The sequence below is a fragment of the Drosophila navojoa genome, chromosome 5, assembly GCF_054131105.1.
Source record: "Drosophila navojoa isolate 15081-1374.11 chromosome 5, UAZ_NAV_1.0, whole genome shotgun sequence".
Classification (NCBI taxonomy): Eukaryota; Metazoa; Arthropoda; class Insecta; order Diptera; family Drosophilidae; genus Drosophila; species Drosophila navojoa.
The window spans coordinates 12,319,979-12,343,878 of NC_142893.1; the positions used below are offsets into that span (position 1 = coordinate 12,319,979).

At 38.4% G+C, this 23,900-nt stretch overlaps 2 protein-coding genes across 3 annotated transcripts in view; both read left to right on the forward strand.

Annotated features, from left to right (window-relative positions):
- Positions 1 to 6,400: 6,400 nt before the first annotated feature.
- On the forward strand, positions 6,401 to 7,226 carry LOC149091048 (uncharacterized). Its single transcript, XM_089261920.1, has 4 exons — positions 6,401 to 6,565; positions 6,638 to 6,711; positions 6,782 to 6,929; positions 7,040 to 7,226. Exons 1-4 carry the CDS (start codon positions 6,451 to 6,453, stop codon positions 7,195 to 7,197), a joined length of 495 nt encoding a protein of 164 aa, XP_089118046.1. The 5' UTR covers positions 6,401 to 6,450; the 3' UTR covers positions 7,198 to 7,226.
- Positions 7,227 to 13,266: 6,040 nt separating this feature from the next.
- Positions 13,267 to 23,900, forward strand: part of Sema2b (Semaphorin 2b) — a 62,679-nt gene continuing 52,045 nt past the window's right edge. The window contains exon 1 of one of the 2 annotated variants that reach the window (XM_018105981.3): positions 13,267 to 13,596. The gene's annotated coding sequence lies outside the window, so the exon portion shown is untranslated. The remainder of the gene's footprint in view (positions 13,597 to 23,900) is intronic. The other variant, XR_016196956.1, reaches the window with a different exon arrangement.

A 23,900-nucleotide genomic window follows, 5' to 3' on the forward strand; every position in this document is an offset into this window, starting at 1 on the left:
TTTTTGATCGATTTCGATAACTTTTTATCAACATCTTTGAATATTTGGAATAATTTATCCTAATTTGCTCATTCAGAAAAAGAACATAGCCCCATGCCTCAGAAACGGTGGGCGAACTCTTCTAGTGAATGTGGCAAGAACTTGAGTGAAGGCAGCTGCATGACAAAAGCTGAATGCTACGAGACTCAATGTAAGGTACACAAATGCAAAATACTGAATACCATCAGACTTCTGGAAGATCTGACTTAAGTTACATAAAAACCATTTTATAAATATAAATATAACGATCTATCAACACAGCAAGCCATCAGTTTGTTAGCCAATCAATTTCGGTAAGTAATACTCGGTTTCGATAACTATTTATCGATTTCGATAACTTTTTTATCTATTTCGATAACTTTTTATCGATTTCGATAACTTTTTATCAACATCTTTGAATATGTGGAATAATTTATCCTAATTTGCTCATTCAGAAAAAGAACATAGCCCCATGCCTCAGAAACGGTGGGCGAACTCTTCTAGTGAATGTGGCAAGAACTTGAATGAAGGCAGCTGCATGACAAAAGCTGAATGCCACGAGACTCAATGTAAGGTACACAAATGCAAAATACTGAATACCATCAGACTTGTGGAAGATCTGACTTAAGTTACATAAAAACCATTTTATAAATATAAATATAACGATCTATCAACACAGCAAGCCATCAGTTTGTTAGCCAATCAATTTCGGTAAGTAATACTCGGTTTCGATAACTATTTATCGATTTCGATAACTTTTTTTATCGATTTCGATAACTTTTTATCGATTTCGATAACTTTTTATCGATTTCGATAACTTTTTATCGATTTCGATAACTTTTTATCGATTTCGATAACTTTTTATCAACATCTTTGAATATGTGGAATAATTTATCCTAATTTGCTCATTCAGAAAAAGAACATAGCCCCATGCCTCAGAAACGGTGGGCGAACTCTTCTAGTGAATGTGGCAAGAACTTGAATGAAGGCAGCTGCATGACAAAAGCTGAATGCTACGAGACTCAATGTAAGGTACACAAATGCAAAATACTGAATACCATCAGACTTGTGGAAGATCTGACTTAAGTTACATAAAAACCATTTTATAAATATAAATATAACGATCTATCAACACAGCAAGCCATCAGTTTGTTAGCCAATCAATTTCGGTAAGTAATACTCGGTTTCGATAACTATTTATCGATTTCGATAACTTTTTTTATCTATTTCGATAACTTTTTATCTATTTCGATAACTTTTTATCGATTTCGATAACTTTTTATCGATTTCGATAACTTTTTATCAACATCTTTGAATATGTGGAATAATTTATCCTAATTTGCTCATTCAGAAAAAGAACATAGCCCCATGCCTCAGAAACGGTGGGCGAACTCTTCTAGTGAATGTGGCAAGAACTTGAATGAAGGCAGCTGCATGACAAAAGCTGAATGCTACGAGACTCAATGTAAGGTACACAAATGCAAAATACTGAATACCATCAGACTTGTGGAAGATCTGACTTAAGTTACATAAAAACCATTTTATAAATATAAATATAACGATCTATCAACACAGCAAGCCATCAGTTTGTTAGCCAATCAATCTCGGTAAGTAATACTCGGTTTCGATAACTATTTATCGATTTCGATAACTTTTTTTATCGATTTCGATAACTTTGTTATCGATTTCGATAACTTTTTATCGATTTCGATAACTTTTTATCAACATCTTTGAATATGTGGAATAATTTATCCTAATTTGCTCATTCAGAAAAAGAACATAGCCCCATGCCTCAGAAACGGTGGGCGAACTCTTCTAGTGAATGTGGCAAGAACTTGAATGAAGGCAGCTGCATGACAAAAGCTGAATGCTACGAGACTCAATGCAAGGTACACAAATGCAAAATACTGAATACCATCAGACTTGTGGAAGATCTGACTTAAGTTACATAAAAACCATTTTATAAATATAAATATAACGATCTATCAACACAGCAAGCCATCAGTTTGTTAGCCAATCAATTTCGGTAAGTAATACTCGGTTTCGATAACAATTTATCGGTTTCGATAACAATTTATCGGTTTCGATAACTATTTATCGGTTTCGATAACTATTTATCGATTTCGATAACTTTTTATCGATTTCGATAACTTTTTATCGATTTCGATAACTTTTTATCAACATCTTTGAATATGTGGAATAATTTATCCTAATTTGCTCATTCAGAAAAAGAACATAGCCCCATGCCTCAGAAACGGTGGGCGAACTCTTCTAGTGAATGTGGCAAGAACTTGAGTGAAGGCAGCTGCATGACAAAAGCTGAATGCTACGAGACTCGATGTAAGGTACACAAATGCAAAATACTGAATACCATCAGACTTCTGGAAGATCTGACTTAAGTTACATAAAAACTTCATCATATGAGTCCCAGAAATATAAATGCTTTTCATTTAGGTCTCCTAGCGAATTTATGGCAGAAGCTAAATGCTCTGCGACTGCATGACAGAAGCTGAATGATACGACACTCGACGGATGGTATATGAATTTATTAAAGTTTCAGCCAGGCGGGCAGGGCCAAATCGAGTCAACTCGTCGCCTTCATCAAGAATATATATACTTTATGGTGACTGCCACGCCGCCTTCTGTCGGTTACATACATTTCATCAAAACCATTATACCCTGATTTCATATTGGCAGAATATTGTTTGTTATTCTTGTATTCTCATTCCCCTTGCATATATGCATATAGATATATATTTATAAATTTACCTTAAACTTCTAAATCAGCTTTAATTGTCATACTATTAATCTGACTCTTGACCATCAGCTCACTTTTTTTTCTCTTTATGCTTTGTTCTTAAGTATTTCCTTTTCATACTCGAGATTTTGGGGAACGTATGTTTCACTTAGCTCCACCCCGGCTCTGTCAGCGCCCAGTGGCAAATCGCAAATGCTGCCTCTCCGACTCCTGCCAGCTAGCCGAAAAACAACTTCATTTAGCACGCATAAAGGCGACATGTGTGTGTGAGAGTGTGTGTGAGGCGGCAGCTGAAGCTGAAATTCCTTATGCCAGGCAAAGTGAAACTGTCACTGCAAAGGTTTTTTATATATTTATTTTTCTCTCTTTTATTTTATTTTTGTTGTTGCTTGCTAAGAAATGTAAAGTTTAGTGGGTAGAGAGCAGAGGAGAGGGGAGTGGGCCACAGCCGACGTACTAGCATAAGTACGAGTCCCTATGTGGAGGGGGGGTGCTGTGGGGTTGCATATTTAAATTTATGATTATGTCGTTATGCTGTCTGCCCGCATTGCTTAGGCGAACGAAAAAGTGACAGCGGCAAACTTAATACAAATTTATGTGCAACATATTTTTGCACTTTTTCTGGGCATAAAAGGAACGCAGAACAGCCAACAGCTAGCAGAGGCCAAGAGGCCGAGCCATTCAGCTGGTCAACATATGCCGCCTCCTGCTGGACAAAGTTTCGCTCTTGATGAGCTCGGGCTGAGGCTCAGGCTGGCTGCACGGCTCAATGGACGTTATTTGTTTTTGTTGCTGTTGTCGTTGTTGTTGCTTTTGTTTTTTTTTTTTAAAGCGACCATTAAATAAGAACATTAAAATGCCTTTTGCGAGGGTAAATTGCATTTCATCTAGCCGAGTCATGCTCGAAAATGACAAATTCTTACATAATAAGACGAAGGCGTCAAGAAAAATGGCCTTCATTTGGCAGGTGAGACGGCGTGAAATTGACTCAGCGGCAACAAAACAGAGCACAGAACAGCACAAGCTGCGTAGCTAACTCATTTTTAAATACAAATTTATGTTGTTACATTTTTGTGAGCAGAGCGCGCGGGCGCGCCAGTCAAATAAAAAATTTGATTAATTCGCAGCGCCTAATGGCGGGCTATAAATTCCGAGTTAATAAAACCAGGAAGCCAGCGACATGCAGCCAAGCTGTCAGCTCGCAGCCCCAAGCCGTCTCTCTGCCGTCTCCTGCTGCTGCTGCTGCTAATAACAAATTTGTCACGAGCCACTTTGACAGTTGTGTGTCACAACTCTGAGCTCCATTGCTGGCCGCAAGAACCGCAAAAAGGGGAAAAAAGCCGCACTCCCTTCGGCTCCAGCCCCTCCTAAATGTCAGCGCTGCCAGCTGATGCACAGTGGTTCAACAATAGATTTCAAACGCTTTAACAGTGCAACTTGTTGATGTCTTGATATAGTCTACACATAAAACTTTTAGATTAGCTTTAAGATATTTCAAGCATTGATATGTGGAATGGCATATTTCGTGTGGGAGATTGATAAAACAAATAATATTAATAATCAATATATAATCATCTCATCTCTCATACCCATTAAACATTTTCTTCTGTAGCTCCTGAGTAATGCCCCAATTTTGTTTAGTCTCTTCTCTTTTCATACTAGGCTACAATATTATTTTTGTCTCGCAAAAATACCAAAAAAGAAAACAAAATAAATATTTACAGCTGCAGATATAATGCCATAGCTATTTTTAGTATTTACTTCTATTATAAGATATACAAGACTATATACTCAAATATAAAATTTAAAATTTATATTAAAATTGAATTTAATTTCTGCTACCACTGTGCGTGAACAATAACTGTTTCTATTGCTGTTGCTGTTGTTGTTGCTTTTGCTTTTGCTATTGCTGTGGCTGTCTGCTTTGCATGCAAATCACAATGAGGAAAAATTAAATTTCCTTTCTTAAGCATTGTGCGATTGGCCAAAGCAATTTTTTCTCCTTTGCTGGCCACAAAAAAAAAAAAAAAAAATCTCCCTTTGAAGCTCTGCAGCGCTTAAAGCAACAAAGATTGAGCAAAAGTCAAGCAAAAGCAATTTATGATTGAATATCAATGAGAGAGACAAAGATTACACTTGCTTCTTAATAATGAGAAGCATCCGATTTTTCTTTAAAATGTATATAAATATATAAAATAATATTTGTCTATATATTTATTTATTTTTTTTTTTTAATTTGTGTTATATATGTCTTAAATATTTCGATAAAATTAATATACATAAAATACTAAATTCATTAATTTTATAAATTTATAATTAATTAATATAAATATTTATATAATTTTTTTTACTTTATATAATACATAAATAAAATAAAATAAATACATATTTCTTAAAGACATCGACAGCTAAATTTCTTGAAAGCCCCTACTGCGTTTGATGGCCAATAAAATATCAGTATATATAAATTAATAACTGAAACATGGCCCAGTCAATTGGACAGGTCGCTGCACGCACAACTCCACTCGCAATTCGATTAGGGCTGCCGGCGCTGGCAAACTGTCAGCTGCCATTTGCAAAGGACTCGCACGCCTTTTTGAGCGTCTGTTGTAATTAGAAGCGATCATGAGAGCTGCGCGGGGTGGTAGTGAAGTGGGACGAGCTGGAAGCCTTTTAGTTCTCGCCGGCAAAGTGCATTCAAATTGGCTTAAACTAAGACTGTTAAGCAGCGTGCAGCTGTCTAATTGTATTTAGAGCACGCAGCTCTGACCCAGCGCCTGGTGGCAGCCCTTCGCTCAAACCCTTTGGCTTCGCCCGCAAGTAATGTGAAAGTGCCAGCCAACTTCAAGATTTATTAGCATCAAGATTAAAGCATTAAAAATTTTCAGACTGCGTGGCACACGCAGCCGCAGCTACCGAAAAGAAAGTCCTCGGAGAAAGTGAGTGCAATTTTCGTTGGGGCAACATCATCAATTTAGAGTCGTTGTTGCTGCTGTTGCTGTTGACTGTTTCCGCCGGAAGCGTGAAGCGAACTACGGCAACAACAGCAGCACCAGTCACTACAACAACAACAACAACAACTGTATTGCAATGCGCACTTTGGCGGTCAAAACTTTCAACATTAGCACTTAATTTACTGATGCTACTTAATGAAGTCTACACTTGGCTAATTTACGCGAAACGCGTTTGCCTCTCGCATGTGCATGCGTGTGTGTGTGTGCAGCTTTAAGCTCCTTGTTTTATTTGCCAACAATTTTTTTTCCACGTCTCACTTCAGTTCATTTTTGATATGAGAAGAAAACATTACAAATACTTTAATTCAATTTAATTAAAATTTTTATCAATAAATTACAGTTGTATTCTGAACTCACTTGCCTCTGACTCATAGATATACGCAGAAGCTACGATTACATATATGTAAATATGAATCGAAATGGGTTATAGAATGAGAAATAATAACAAATTCCTAGTAGTGAGTGCCTTATCTCTCTTCACTCAACGTTGGCCATTCCGATAAGGAAAAAACAGGAATAATTTACGCTATATATATACATATACATGCATATACATATGCACAAATCATAACTTCAGTAAATCTCCAACAGCAACTGTCGCTCAGTTCTTTGAGCGATTTGGTTGGCTTTGGTTGGGTCGGGTGACGTTCGGTCTGCGATATGGTCTTCAAATGTCCAAAGCGCGCCACACATTTGTTCATTGCGTTGCTATCCATATTTATCTCAATGGCTGGCATTGTGTGCGTCGATCGATTGCCCCAAGAGCTTAAGCAGGGTAAACATCAAATTGATAACAAATAGCAATGATAACAACAACAACAACAACTAACAAGATATGAAATTCCAGATCAGCTGATTGTGAATCACATTTGCCTGCTGCAGATAATTGCGAGCGTTCTATTAATTGTGGGTTCCCTCAAGGTGAGTTGCCCCACAACAACTTTTGTATATCTACATGTGTTTAATGTTATGTTCCTCTTCTTCTTCGCAGCGCAAGCATTGGTTTTTCGTGCCTTGGCTGCTGATAGCAGCTCTATTCGCTTATACCTTGATTTACAAGAGCATAGGCTATTGGCTAAGTGCGTGGATCGGTATCAGGGCTTCCCTGACAATCGTATGTCTGCTTTACATTATAGCAGGTGAGATATTTTTCTATAAATATATTCCGATTAATATTCAAAGAACAACCAGAAGTTGATATTGAATGTATATATTATTATTTATATTATATTCCCAATGTCTCGCTTAGGTTTCTGGCTTTACTACATCTACGCCGTATATCAGGACTTTCGGAACAGTGCTGCACAGACATCTATGGATGATTCGATTCTTTTGAAGCGGATGGTTTCAAATATCGATAGTATCGATGGTGATTTCGAAAATAGCTTCAATATTCAAAATTGCTGAAAATACAGAAAAAAAGAATCAATTTTATAAACAATAATCTTTAAGTTAAAATATACTTTAATAAATTGCCTACAAGAGAATAACATTAACCAGGTGGGGCCTCCAAAGTGTGTGCCACCTGTAACGGTCGCGACGTCGCACTTTTGATGTCTGCCAGCGAATGGGACATGCGAAAGTGTGAAATGCAATTGAGCTGGAAAAGAACACGCAAACGATGTCGACGCTTGTGCAAATTAGTGTGAACATTGCGGTTAAGTGGGTGTGAGTGCTTCTCGCTGTATGTGTGTGTGTAACCGGAAGCGTAGCCAAAACTAAAATAAGCGTTAAAATGTCTGCCAAAGAAGTGAAGTCGCAGTATCAGCTGCGGCTGTGGCTGTGGCTGTGGCATGCGTTTTTTGAGGGGAGCCCACGTTGCATGCGTATTGCATTACCAGTGTGTACCCACAACAAACACACACACCCACATATACTGAGTCAGGGTGCACCAAAGTGGCATATGAATAGATACATGCTTTGTTGTTTGTTTGTCTGTCTGTCCGCGCCTCTGCTCGGCTGTCTGTTTGTCTACCCATGGCTGAGTTGTCGTAATCCAGCAAGCAGACAGGTTAAATACACCGCAAGGACAGACCACACACACACACACACATATATATATACACTGAGCGTAAAAATGGGAGCACAACGAGTTAGGATAGAGTGGCAAAGGCGGCAAACATGTTGCAACTGTCGCGGCGCTGCGGCATGCAGCAGCCAGCAGCGGGCCAGACACAGCCAACAAACAATAATAATGCAACAATAGTGCGCGCCACAAACAAATTGCTTTTGTGTGTCTGCCTCTCTCTCTCTCTCTCTCTCTCTCTCTCTGTTCAGTCTCACTTGCAGATTAGTTTCGTTGTAAATTTTTATTTGCCTTTCTAGACAAAAGGCGCAGAGGCGTAGTCCGCCGCGCGCTGCTCTGAAGGGGCTGCAATTAGCTGAGCCAAAACTCATACAAAAGTCGTTGCTGCGGGCCGCAACTTCGATTTGCCCTATTCAATTCTAGCTCTCCCTCTCTCTCTCTCTCTCTCTCGCTCTCTACTACGCCACTGTGCAGCTGTCTGGTCTAAGCTTTTGTTGTCTGCAAAGTTTGGCTTTGACACAACACACCGACACACACACACCGACACACACCTGCAAAGTGGGCGGGGCGCCACCCCACCTCCCTCGCACCCATGCAAAAGCAGCCAGATCCATTCATTGAAACGAGTAAACTTGCTCAGCTGAATTGAAAATTAACTATAAATTTAGATGGCAACATGCTAAACTCGATCTGTCCACGGCACGGGTGCCTCACTGTGGCAGGTGTCAACAACTGGTAGCTCCGTTGACACCTCAGCAACAACGAAATTTAATGCGCATACCCCATCCAAGAGTTTCCAATACAAAAATTCATTAAAAACGCCAGCTTGAAATGAAACAAGTGAAAGCAGAGCAAGCGGGCGGAAGCGACTGCTGAATGCTCTACAATGTGTACATTGATTATATTATATATATTTTGAGTTATACTCTCAATTGTTACATGTATAATTACATTTCACTTCGATGATGGAGTTCAAGAAGTAGTTAAATATGCTTCTTAGGATATAGATATATGTATGTATTTTCTCTCATACCTCTAACTAGAAAGCATATCAACTGAGCTCTCTACGTACTATGGATATGTAGGGGTTTTGCTAAGCTTCCAATATTCATAAATGAAGGAGAGTACTTATAGCAAGTCCATGTTCCAGTCCGATTGTAAATCTCCAGCAGGAAAAGTTCTCTAACAATATGCAGATAGAAATACTAAATTTTGTTTTTTTGGTATGGCCCCAAATGCACTCATCTCCTAAATCCCAACACAGTATACAAATATATAGAGAATATACACATATATGCTTTCCCAATTCCAATTCACTCACTTCGCTCAAAGCCAATATGCCCGCTTGCCCCATCTGAAGCAGCATAAAAATGCCCGAAATTGAATTGCCCAAAAATTTGTTTGTGCAATCCGTACAGAAGCCGCACAAAGGTGCGAACTACTTGTGCCGATGGGGGCGGGGCGGCAGCAGGGCGAAGTTGCGACTGTTAACCCTCTTGACAAGAGCCGCTTCATAATAAGTAATACATGTTTTGTTGCGTACAAGTGTTTGGCCAAAAAAAAAAAAAAAAAGAGAGTGAGAGAGAAAAAAAATAAAGAAAGGAAAAGGGTCGAGTTTTTATGGCTGACGCCTTTTTTACGCCTCTGCTTTGTGCGGGGGAATTAGAAGTGTGAAGCAAAAATGTTGTTGAATTTAACAGGCTTTAAAAAAGAGCGAATGAAATGAAATTCAATAAAAGCTAAGCGAAAGGCCCATGAAAATAAGCGCGATAAACAAAAGCCAGTGCAACTGAAACTAATAAATTGTTTGTCAAATTCAACAAATCACAAGGAGAGTCAAAGGGAGAGAAAGAGAGAGAGAGAGAGGGAGATGTACACACACACACACACACACACACACACACACACACATTCAGCTCGTTTGAAACGTTAGCGGAAATCATTTAAGCTGCCAAATCAGCCAAGCAGCTGGGCCAAAGAGCTGCCGTCAAGCCGTACGTATTATTAAGGTAGTCGACTGCGGCTACGACTACCCGGCGGAGGCCGTGTGGCCAGATGCCAAAGCAGAGAAAAGAAAAGAGAAGAGAGACCAACGAGACGATTAATATTCATTCAGTGTCGCGCGTATATCACTTTTTATTTGCACAGGCAACGGACGAGCGCCGGCAAGTATGCAATGGAATTCGCCGCACGCAGCAGCAGGTGAGCAGCGCTCGCGTGTGTGTGTGTGTGTGTGTGTGTGTGTGGCGCGCGTGTTGATGTGTATGAGTAACGCACAATTACATACAACAATTTGTGCTTTGTTTCTGTGCACGTCCATGCGACTACGGAGCGCCCCAAACTCCCAAATCACCAAAGAGCATTCGTGCTGCAGACCGAAAAGCGCCAAAAGCCCAAGCAAAGGCAGAGGCAGGAGCAGGGGCAGGAAAAGGGCCAGTGGCAGTGGCAGGCTAAGCTAGGCTAGGCCAGTGCCGGCACACGACTCGCTGCTGTCTGCCTTACTGACTGTCGTCCCGCCCCGCCCCACCGGTGGGAGGAGCACTTCAAATTGGATGGCCAAACATCAAGTTGCAGTTGCAGTTCGATGCTTTAGCCAGAATTTTTCTATGTTTCCATGTGAAAATTGAGAGAAATTGCCAAACGACTTGGTAAGCGATATTCTGTTTTGACAAGCCAACACACTCGGGATGGCCCAGCCAGCTGGCATTGTGCTGCTGCTTGAACCTGAGCTGGCAGGTGTGCAGCTACACCTGCTGCTGCTGTTGCTTTAGCCACTTGGCAGTGGTTCTTCTTGAGAGCTGGCGCCACTGTTGGAGAGGACATTGCGTCAAATCAAATGAAATTCGACTGCCCGGCGCTCAGTGTTGCGTTACAGCAGCGCAGTCAGGGCCCACAGAATTACCACTGGGATCAGGGCAAATGACGCGAAACAGTCGAAAGGGGGAGAAAGAGAGAGAGAGAGAGACAAAGAAACGACAACGACAACAACAACACGTGCCTTACATAAAAATCGTGCAGGCCATGCTAAACGTTTATCCCTTTTAGCCCCAAGGACCCAACAATGAAAGTCTTCAGTTTCAATGGCTCGTTTAGCCGCTGGCTGCCTTGGCTGCCTTGGCTCCATCTAGGCTGCCTCGTAAGCTGAGACTGATTGTGATGCTGTAGTAAGTCGGATTCTGGATAAATGCCGCATCATTGGTTATTTATATGCGTGCAGCTCTACCTGTATAAGTTTACACACACACACACACACACACACACACACACACACACACACACACTTATATATATATAGAAATATATTTATTTGATTCCATTGATGAATGTAGCTGGATTTGCGTCCACTCACAGTGGCTTATGTCCTGTCATTAAGTTAGCCCCAGCAATGTGCATAGTTTCAGTTTAGCTAAGCACATGGCCTAATTGAAGCTCTCTCTCTCTCTCTCACTCTCCTCTCTCTCCCTCTCTCTTTGTGAAATTAATTAAATGGCATTCAAATGATTGGCTACGTGCCATTATTAATTTGCGCATAAATTATGCACATGTCTTAATGCCAAATGATTTCCTTTTTATGGCCAATCACTCGACTTGGCCACAAATTAATCAGCTCGGCCCCAGTGCCTCGCGCTGTGCGTGAATGTACTCGTAAATATTTAAATGCGGCACGTTCGCCACTCGCTCGCATTTGCCAGAGCTCATTAAGAGGCGATTGCTCTGATTTATAGTTAACTCCTTCAAGCGATGCTCACTCACTCATGTTTACCATATCAATAATTGCGCAAATAATTAAGCGTGCCTCAGCTTTGTGAGCTATGAGCTATCTATGCTGATTGAAAACGATTCTAGGAATTCGGCAGAGTGCTAAATACGTACATATACATATGGAAAATGTTATTGAAGATTAGTTATTGATTTTTAGATTTGCAATTAAAAACATATTTATTATTAAATGTGGAATGTTTTAAAAATACATAGTCGTATCATTATTTGAGTGATTTATTTTAGGTAAAAAATTAGCTTGCTGTTGACATTAAAAATGCCAATAAAACATAAATTAGGAAAAGAAAATTTGGGAAAAGAAATTTGTAAAGAGTGGTACGATCATTGTATAAAAATAAGTGGAGAAAGAAAATTTCTAAGAGCAGAGGGATGAGTGATATGATTATGTGTGGATAATGATATAAGATAATGATAATATTATTGGAAATGAGTAATGATTACAAAGTAGTATGTTAGTCTCGAGATATATAATGCATTCAATGTATTGGTGAGAAAGAGATAGAGCATTACTTTTTTCTCTTCATTTAAAAGTTGCTCTTCTTAATAAATGCTTAGAATTTCATATACATACATCTAGGGATTTGAGGATTTGCTATATTTTATAAGTAGATAAATGTATGTAATAAGCAGCTGTTAATATTCAACGGACGATGACCAACGTCCGATGGACAACCATGTATATATACACATACATACATACATACGTATACACAGGCATGTATAAAATACATAAGTTGGATCATTTATTACCTATTAATATGTATATTAATATTGCTGCATTTAAGGCAATCAACCAAGATTAATTTAATAAGAAATACTTAAAAAACTTATATGAGTCTCTAGTAGTATTTATATATTATTATTGTATGTTTCATATACATATATATACATATGTATAAACAAGATCTTAGAGCTCTTGAGCCTAACCATATTGCAATTAGAGTTGAAGCCTCAGCTGAAGTTTGAGCTAGTCATTCGTCGGTTGCTCTTGTTTTCCAATTTAGCTGTGGCCCTTGGCCCTTGCAGACCCTCGTCTAGGCCTTCGCCAGTGTGTATGTGTGTGTGTGTGTGTGTCTTGGGCTGACAGTGCGTGGTTTCTGGCTCAAGGATTTATGTGCTGTGCGGCAGATTTATGTGTTTTTGGCTGTGAAACTGAGAGTGGTTGTGCGAAAGCGACTAGAGAACTGTGCTAATTGAGTGGAGCAATGAATATGACTCAAGCCATGCCCGCAGGCAGAGGAGCAACTAGAGGCTGAGGCAGAGCGCCCAGTGAAGTGCTGCAGTGCAGCAGCGAGTGGCGGCCACAGTCCTTGATTGGCCAATGCCGATTGCATGTTGGCGCTGCAACCGACAACAGGCAGCAACATGCCTGCCGCAACCGCGTTCGACTGCAGTTAACAGCCGGCGGCAGGCCGACGCCTGCGCGCCGCAACGTAAACAAATGTTAAGCCAAATGCCGGCAAGTGTACCCAGTAACAGGGGCAGCGTTGCCAGCTGCGAGCGTGAATGCCAGAAGCTTGGGCAAGAGCAACAAAGAATACTGGTTTTCGACGAGGCCAGCCGAGGGCGAGAGAACGAAAGCCAGGCCGAACGCACGAAGCTGTCAGCGCCAGCAGAGGCAGAGGCAGAGACAGCAGCAGCGACAGCGACAGCGACTCTAGCAGAAACCAGAAACAGTTTCAGTTTGTGCTACAAACGCGTTTTGAACGGTACATGTTGCATGTGACGCGCATTCGTTGAGTGAGAGAATCGAAGCATAGAAACCAGAATAAACTCGTATCGAACTCTGAGACATAAACAATCTGAACTACCTGAAGTGAAGGTGTGCAAAAGCTAAAATACATGTGAAACTAACAACAGCCAAAAAAGTAATAAAATAATAATAAAAAATATATATAGAATCAAGTCTGTGTTTAGTGCGAAAAAGACGAAATTAGTGGACAAAGACAGCGTCAACTGTGAACTGTAAAATTGTGAATTGCCAAGCACACGAAAGCAAGGTGAATATATCAGCAATATGCCCAAATAAATATATACATATGTGTGTGTGTGTGTGTATGTATATGTTAATGTGTGTGCCACAACCTGAAATTCTGTTGGTCCCTTGTAAAGTATTTGGTTGTTGCAGTTGTTGTTGTTGCAACTTGCAGCGTCAGTTGCTGCTCAACGGCTCAGCCCGTTCTGAAGCCGTTCAGTACTCGATGCTCGCGTCGACTGGCGTGGAATCGAATCGAGTCGAGGTACCTGTTTGCATTTTGGCCGCTTTTATAGCCCCGTTCGCCATTTCATGAACTTGGAGTCGTTTTGCATTTGGCCGCGCTGACCAGTTGGACCAGCTCTGGGCCAGCCTTTGTTGAAAAACACTTTTCATGTGTCGCTCGATCGCAGCGCTTCTCATGCTAATTGCACATAAATGCCAATTGCATGTTTGCGCTCTCTATCTCCCTCTCTTTCTCTCTCTCTCTGTCTGTCTCTCTATTGAATTGAAAAAGTCATAAATTGTCTATGCATAAATCCAAATTGTTATTGCCACTTAGCAACGCGAAAAAGAGCTGGCCAAATGCACAAGAAACAAATAAAATAAAGTAAAGAGCAAAGTGGAAGTAAGAATAAAAACTGCATAATCTGCAAGCAGCCAGCGGGCCAGCACCTGGTGGCAGCAACAACAAAGAAAACGGCTAAAATGCAAGCCAGACAAAAAAAGAACTGGACAAAGGCAGGGGGAGAGGCAGGGGCAGCGGCAGAGGCAGCGGCATCGCATGCCGAGGTCATTTTATCTTGCCCTTCCCGCACGAACTTCAAAAGCATTTCAAGCTGCGTCGTCTGTTTTTGGTCATTATGAAAAGAAAATATGCGGCAACAACTGCGACAGCGGCACAGCTCAAAAGAACGCTAAAAATAAAATTAAAAAAAAAAAGAAACAAGGGAAGAAAATCACATGCAGCGCGCAAAAAATTTGTAAAACTGAGAAATAGTTAAACAAAGCAACTAATGCGGCAATCTCCTCGTCTGGCTCCTGCTCTGCTCTGCTTTTGGCGCCCAATTGCGACAGCAGCTGCCAATCAGCGTGTTTGGGCCATGTTGCATGTCCGTTGGCTCGCAACATATGCCAATTCAATATTCTCTGCAGCTAAAGTCTTGCTAAATTCTAGTCAAATTGTTGTAATTGTGCGATAATAGGGCAAAGTTATTTGCATAAATAAGCAACTGCCTTTACTTTACCTTACAGAAAAAAAGACTATTTCTGATGGGCGAAACCTTTATGCTCTTGGCATACATGTGCGGGTCGTAGCTAGGGAATATGCAGAATATAGCTAGGCTTTTGATACTCTAAGAATAATAGATAATGAAACAATATTATAGTGCAGATTGTCTTGGGCAGCATGCAAAGGTTTAATTTTTGGTTTAATAATAATAATAATAATAATAATAATAATATGTAATAATAATGTAATATATAGTTGAGTATTATGTAGTCTTGAGTAGGTCTGTGAAACGTATTTAGTTTTAGATATTTTTACGATGCTTGAAATCATTTTATTTATACATATATTATATATATATTATGCATATCATTTTATTTAATTTTTAATTTATAATAATTTTCAATTATTGTATAAAAAATAAATAAAATATTTTATAATTATTTTTCTTAAGTTTTATTTTTTTATTTTGAATTTTATTAATAATAATAAATAAAAAAAAATATTTAAAATTATTTATTAATTTATTTAAGCTTTAAAATCCATTTTTAATGGTTTTATAATTTCTTTTAATTTTGTATGCAATGTATTGAAAAGTCTTGTATAATTTATGATATTCTAAATATACATAATACAAAAATAGTTAATTTATAATTTATTTTTATACACATTACACAAGTGATGACAAAATGAATATATCCTCCATTCGTAGAGTATAGAGTAGGGAATGAATATTGTACGAGAGCAGCAAGGGAATTGCTTCAATTCGTAGCTCCAGCAATTGGCCGCGATTACCGCTTATAATAATAACTTCACATTCAATTATGGAGCACGGAGCACGGAGCGGGCCAACAAAGACATTTGCTGATCATTAAACGAATGAAGCAATTATTTTATTATTCTTGCATATTTGATTCAGGAGAATCGACAAATTTTCTATTGTTGAGAGTATAACAAAGTGCTTTTGTATGCTAGACATGTGTTTGTTTATATTATGTATATATAAATGTATGTAGATATATGTATATGATAATTTATTGACTTGGGATGAGTTTATTCTAATATTATAACAAAATTTGTTACGGACTTATACATGGGCGTGTTTCTCTGCTTAAATAAATAATATAAATTACTAATCCAAATTAGCATCAGAATGGGAAGTGGAATTATGTGATGGGTTTTTCATATATCTCTTACATTTTTATTACTGAAAGTCAAATAGCTTTACTTGGCTTATATTTTATATGATTATATTTTTTCCTTATTATCAGAATGCTGTTATAAATGAATTAAATAATTCTTTTAAATTTAATCTGCTTCTACAAATTAATCAATTTCATAATTTAGGTGCTCTATTTAGTTAGATTCTTTCCTTTAACTGCCAACATAAATCAAAATTTTAGCAACAATTATTCTATAATTATTGCTCTTAGATTCCAATTTCAATGAGCTGTAAATAAACTTCTGCATAAACTCACTCTTCGATAAGTTGGCTTATCTAGACAGCTCTCTCTCTCTACTACAACTCGAATGTATTGACATATCTCCCTAATATCTTCAACCCTCTGAGCTTAAATTCACCCTGCTGTTGTAACGGTTGTTGATCAAAACAATCATACATACTATATACGATTCACAGTTGTATTGCCTCGAAATAGTTGAACTATAATAAGCTAACTCTGGCTCGAGGCTTATCGATTCCACATTCTGGCCAAGTTAATGTTTTCATTGCGTTTACAGGAAATGCCGTGTCCTTTTTTTTCGTTTTGCTGCCTCCCAATATCAAAAGAGAAATACGAAATTACGCCTAATGGTTTTTTAATTGTAACAATAATTGCTGTCGCCATTGCATGAGCAGCTCTCCCAAAAAAAAAAAGAAATAAAAGCGAAACTCAAGCGGCGAAAGCTAAAGGCGAAGTTTAGATACCCTTCTGAAGGGGTAAGGGAGGTAATGTTTGGTGGTTGTGTTAATAAATGAGATAGTTATATGTTATAATAATAAGTGTAGACGGATATAAATAAATATGTTACGACTCGAATACATTTAAAATTATAATACAAATATATGCATTATCTACATATGCTTATTTATATATCTCTAAAATATATATATTAATATGATTATATATTTATAGACTCATAGATCAAACAAAAGCTTAAAATAGAATATAGATCAGCCGCTATATATAAATATAAATTGGAAAATATGTAAGGACTGAGAATATTGCTGGGCCTGAAAGATATGAAATTTACTAAAAGACAAAATTTATATAAAATATATAAAAAAAATCAAATATACTCCACATAAATAGTTCATATACTTTGCCAAGTCGAAGCTGTTTTATAAAATGCCTTTGCTCAAGAATTATCTAAACTAGCCAACAAAAATACTCAGCTAAAGGTCAGCCAGACATTTATAATAATAATAGTATCGTATATCATCTCTTCAAAATCAGAATACCCATTTAGGGCTAGTGTAGCAAAAAGGCTAGCAACAAGCTTGGCAAGTGTTTAGCTGGCTGTGAATTGACCAGAAAGGGGGAAAAAAAGAACAGAAAAAAAAAACAGAAACACATTGAATTCGCGGGAAATGCTCGACACATAATCGCTCATTTGGGCTAGTCTGGCCACACAGACGAGTGCGTGTGTGTGCGTGTCTATAATTAAGCCTAAAAGTGCTGGCCTATGCCTTTTTTATGAGCCAACTGTCCTGGCTAGGCTCCAGCTTACTGACTTTTGCTGCTAAAATCTCGCTTTGTTATTTTATTATTTTGCTTTTGCTACTCCTGGCCGAAACTGGCCTTTGTGGCAAGCAGTTGATTATGAGCATTTTGTGTAGCTGTTGCCGGCATTCCTGATGTGGCACAGTCTTTTCTATGTTTCTCCTTTCCTTGTTTTTTTTTTTTTTTTTTTTTTTTTTTGGGTTAGCTGGCATCGCACACACTCGGCTGTGCGTTGCTGCGGTCTCTAATGTGCGCCATTTTGGTTTTAAACGTAAGTGTGTCTGAGTGTGTGTGCTTGTGTGTGTTAGCTGCTTCTTTGTTGCCACATTTGCCCAGAGGTCATTATAGACGCCTCGCCCGTTGCTCATACGCGATGTAGCCGGCAACTTCCGCTGCCGCTGCCTCTGCCTCTGCCTCTGGCTCTGTCGCTGCCTCTGCCTCTGCCGTCGGCTCTGTCTCAGCTGCTTTGCCTCTGGCCTCTAAAGTGGCAATTTGTCTACTTTTGTAAGCGCCTCTTTTAACGATAATGATGATTGCGCTCTGTTGCGTTTTTATTTCACTGCACACACACACTCGACACTCGCCACACACACACACATGCAGATCCAACTGTGTGTGGTCAAGCGTCCAAATAACCTGAAACCGAGTCCATTTTCGCTAGCTCGAGCTTTGTTTTGCTTTCATTTTGCGGGCACATTCGTTCTCTGTTTGTCTCTTTTGCCACGTTATTTGCTTAGAATTTTTCGATTTCCATTCGCATTCGCTGTCCGTCCGTCCGCCTGCCTGCAGCCGGTTCATTCAGTTTTGCGAGTGGCTTAGCTCAGACAGACGCAGGTTTTAACATTTCATTTCATTTCATTTTTTTTTGCTATCTTTTTACTTTTTTTGTTTCTATTTCCGTCAACGTCTGTCGAGCTGCACTGAGCTGGGCTGAGCTGAGCCGAGTTGATGTCCTGCTATGCCTTTTTTCGCACTCTGTGGCTGCCGTGTCGTCGCCATTGTTAATTTTTATATAGACAAACATATAGATATACATGTACATATACATATACATACGTGTACGGTTATTTTCCCATTTGCTTTATTGGCCATGTCCAGTCCACTGTCTAGACTATTTGCGTGGCAGTTCGCTTCCCTCTCTCTCTCCTTCTTTTTGGCCAACTATTTGATTTTTGTTTTGACATTAAATTCTGTTTGATTTGATTTATTTGCATTTGCTGTCTGCAGGTAAATAAAATATCTATATATGAATTGCAATTGGCAGCGATGCAGTGTGTGTGTGCATACACTGCGTATGCTTGATATATGGCCAATATAAAATCAATAGTATATAATCAATAAGCGCTTCCCTTCTTGTGGCTGGTCAGTGACAAGACAGCGGCAGGCAATCTATCGATTTATCTTCGCCTTTGTCAAATAACATCAACTGATTACTTTATCACAAAAGCGTAAAATGAGCAGCACACACACACATACACACATGTGGAGAGAGCCAATGTGCCAGCCACTAAGGTCAGCTCCACAGAGAGAAAGAGAGAGAGAGAGAGAGAGAAAAAGAGAGACGGCATTCACGTGCTGTTCTGTGGCTGTGGCTGCCAACATTGAATGACTTTATCGGCTGCTAAACGTCGCTTGGTCATTTGAAGCGCACACGTTTAACCCGCTTTTACGCACACACACACTCGCACACACACACTCGCACACACACACTCGCACACACTCGCACACACACGCATACACTTGTACAAGTTGACTGGCATTACAGATTTTCCCAGAGCACACACGCAGCGCTCCGTGGCTGTGTTTGCGCCCGACTATTGGCTTGGCGCTTGGCCCTCTAAAAGTTTATTGCTTCATTCTGTTGTGCAATTTAATCGATGTTGATGTCTGTGCCCCCTTGCTCTCCCTCTCAAGCCCCCCCTCTCTCCGTCTGTTGTTTGTGTTTTTGTGATTTTAAAGCGCAGCTAATGTAAATCGCTCTAATATCGCCATTTAGGGCTTAATGAGCCAGCACAATTGAAGAGGCTTGTTCCATGGCTGATCCCAATGGCTTAGCATTACGAGCGTTTCTGTATATGGTAGACAGAGATTTGCTGCCCCCAGGAAGTACTGCTTACTATTTAGAGTTAGGCGAATTCCGTTTAGCGGAAAACTTTCCGAATTTAATTATTTGCTTGCTTTGGCTTTTGTGGCATTTGTGTTGCGCTGTGCCACAGAATGCGGCAAGCAAAGGAATGCATTGGAAAAATCAAGTGCATTTCGACTGTGCTCCACAATAAGTTTATGTATAAATGCTGCTAAATATGTATAAATGCTGATTTTATACATTTATATATGGAGTAAAAATCTAAAATTAAGAAATGCCTCTCGAAAATCCTACTCAGTCGCTCTCTTTCTGTCTGTTTAACGTCTTGAGTTTGTGAGTAAGCAAATGAGTCAAAAGTCAATGCAAACGATCTTCACACACACACACATACACATGCATACACTTAATGCACATACGCTCTCGATGTGCTGAGCGAACACAGCGCTCGCACACTTACCAATACATATACAAGCGACTTTTGCTTATCTTAACTCAACTCTGAGAACAACCAAAGTGAGCCAATCGCAAACAAAGTCGTTGCAATTGGCTGCTCTCCGACTTTTTTCTGCGAGTGTGAGCAAAAGATCGGCATGTAGAAACAATTTTATAGTTATTTGAGAGCTATGCTATTATGTGTATTCATATAAAAAAAACTAAAATTGAGCGCAAAGAAATAAGTGAAGCTGTTCTTCTGTCTGCTCTTTCTGCACTTAGGCAAAATGTAAATGCAATAGGCAGACAGAAGAACAGCTTCATAGCCAAAGTGATAATTAGACTTACTTAGAATTTTCTGCACAGTTTAATAGCTTTTCAGCGAACTAGACTTAGCTGTCAACATTTCTATATATGCAAATACTTTATCAGTATTAATAATATTTCTCAATTTTTTTCATTGGCAAACTTATGTGAACTAAGATGCAGGAAAAACAAAATTATAAAAAATCAAAATTTAGAAAGATTATTTTTAAAAACATTAAACTTGCCCAAGCTGCAAGAACGAAAAAGTTGAAACTTATTTTCAATAATTATTATATCTAATAATAATTATAAATATCTCAGTAATAAATATAAAATATATATATTATAATAAATAAAATAATTAGAAATTCTTTCAAGCAAATACAATTTATTATTATTATTAATATTATTATTAATAAATAATCTTTACGATTAAATTAAATTTATATTTACATTTTCAAAGCCCTTCAAATACATTTCGCGAATAGCTAGTAAAAAAAAAAATTTATTTACAGTACTTTAATTTAATTTTTTTTTATTTAGATAAAATCTGTAATTCGAGTCAAGAGTTTGGCTATTCAATTCTAGCTGGAATTCAAATATATCAACTGAATTTCAATATCAATTTCAATGCGAATTTGTTGTAAAGGGTTTATCGATTGCAAAACTCTGTTGAAGCTAAGAGCTAAACGGTAAATGGCTCAAATTAATTAAATGATTGATTACGTTTATTGTTTGATTGAATTTGGCAAATGTAATAAACCTGCAATTATTTCGTGTCAAATTGCATTAGCTACCAATGCAACTGAATGCATGGAAATCGAGTGCTTAAATACAGTTGATAGTCTGGCTGATTGATTAAAAATAAATGCAAATTAAAAGAAAATTTTAGTAAAATAGAAAATGACAAAGCATTTCCAGAACTATATTTCGAATTTAATTAGTTGTCAATTTCAAAGCAATTTCCTCTATATTTTGGTCTAATTAGTTGAGCAAAGAAAACTTGAAAGTGTAATGGGGAACCCTTACGCTGCTCTTACACTTCGATTCAAAGTTCAAACTTTGTGTTGGTTATTTGGATTAGCTGCCCGGACCTCTATTAGCCCGGGCACTTTCACGGCGGCTTAAATATTTATGCTTTTCATTAAGTTTGTTTGGCAGCGCGTCAATCATCGAACACGCCCCCAACAAATGTTGTTGTCGTTGTTGTTGTTGCTGTTTTTCGGTTGCTTAAAGCAATTATCTCATAACAGCGCAAACACGCAATCTCCGTTGGGGTCAATCCGTGCCGATTGCGCCTCATTTTGCGCTACAATGCGCCGCCAAAGCATTTAAGTACCTTGAAGCCGTTCCTTGCTTCCTTTACTTTTTTTTTTCTTGCCAACAACAATAACAGCAACAACAACTTCAACTTGGTCTGGCATATTGGAGCATCAAACGCTTGAACCCCTTTTCGCCATTATTGTTCGAGCGTCTTTGGATTATGTATTTTGTTTATCTACAACGCTCAACTCTATGGCAGCTCCCGAAACTCGTCGCCAACTCCAGCGTCCTTGTCGGTCTGCCACCAAAATAAACACACACAAAGGCACACCCATACACACACACACACTTTCATAGATATGTCTGCGCCAAACAAAAACGTAATGAAATGCAAAATCGCTTAAGTTCCTCCACGACGAATGTTGCCCAACTCCCTCACAAAACAGCAACCCTTTTAGCCCCCGCCCGGTAAATCTTGTATTCCCATAGCTCTGCCACCGCCCACCGCCCACCTCCCACACCCTCTGCCCTTTGTTGACAGCGTGTTAGTGCAAACTAAATGAATTTCTCCACGGACTGTGGGTTTTTGTTTCGGTTAGTGCGTTTTTATTCGGGATTACGTTTGGCTGGGTGAGTGCCTGCCTCGACTGGCTGGCTGACTGGTTGCTGCACTCATTTAACTGTGCTAATGCGAGGCACACACACACACTCACACACACAGAAACTCACACACTTACCGCACACTCATGTACAACTAAAGAGCTTCTTGTGCGCTCGTCGTTGGGTCGCGTCAACTCCAGCATTATCCTCATCATCATCGTTCCCAACAAGTTGTACATCCACATAATAATCGACTTTACGAAACATGACTGTGGGATATTGTCTACTCATTACTGCCTGCCTGCTGCTTATACCCTGTAATAAATAGCCTGCGGTAGCTTTTGTGGCTTTGCATAATTTATTAGAATTTCATAGGAATACGACGTGTATGGATGGCATTTATATAATTAAGATGTTCCCTATGGATCGCTATATCTTGGGAAATTCATGACTTTTATTCATCTATTATTTTTTTTTAGTTGATATATTTATGTAAATATATTTATTATATTTTTAATGTGACTGATATTTGGCTGTAGAATATTTTTTTTTTTTTGTAAATTATTTTAAAAAAATAAACAAACTAACAATTTTTGTATTTTATTTTATTTTTATTTATTTATTTGTATTTATTTTTATTGCCTTCAATAATTATTGTATATATACAAATATTGTGTACATAAAAAATATTATATTTGTGTTTATGAAATTGGCTTTTATATAAAAAATATAAAAACAAAATTTAAAAATATTAAAATATGTAAAACATAGAAAAAATATATTACAAATATTAAATTATGATCATTTATAAGTAAAATGGTGAATGTAATAATAATAAATATTTTTTACATATATGTTATTCAATTCTATTCGGTTTAGACTACAGAACGGAAATGTGCTAGCATTATTATAATATTTTTATTATTTTTTTAATACATGTAGCTGTGCTGTTAGTAATACTTACTAACCATTACAATGTAAATTTTGTTTGTGCTTGACTGGCCTTAGTCTTTTGAGCACGTTTGGCAAGATATGATTGAAGTTTATATTTTGCTCTAGTCTTAGTATATATAAGATATATAGGAAATGGCATGCTGTAACAAAAAGTTGTAGATGTGAGACCTTAATTATTATAAATAAATATTAAGGTAATGTTATAAAATAATTTAAACAAAAAGTGAAAGTGAGCATTTAAGCTTGAGCAATGTCTTAAGACTCTACATAGATTTTTATGTGGAGTAATTCCTATTGCAAATGCCAGTAATTACACTCCATTGGGATTTCTAGCTAATACAGGATGAGCCACAGTCGCATATGTTTATGTTTACTCTGGCCTTTTAAGTTTATTTTGCTGTTGTCCCTGAGCATAATTGAATGCGCAGGCACTTTGAAATTGTGCTCCATGTCATGTGTGTCTGTCTCTCTCTCTCTCTCTCTCTCTCTCTCACTCTCACTCTCTGAATGTGCAATGCTTTTCAATGACTTCCGCATAAGTGTTTAATTTCCTGTGTATTAACATGCTTAGCAAACAGAGAAAAACGCAACGAGCCGCAGGCGGCAAACGCACCTCTCACAAATGCCAAATACGGCCAAAGGGGGTTGCACACACACACACACACACACACACTCAGATACACACCTACAGAGTGAAAAGGTGCGTGCCACCGCCCCCGGGCGGCGTAACGATTTGT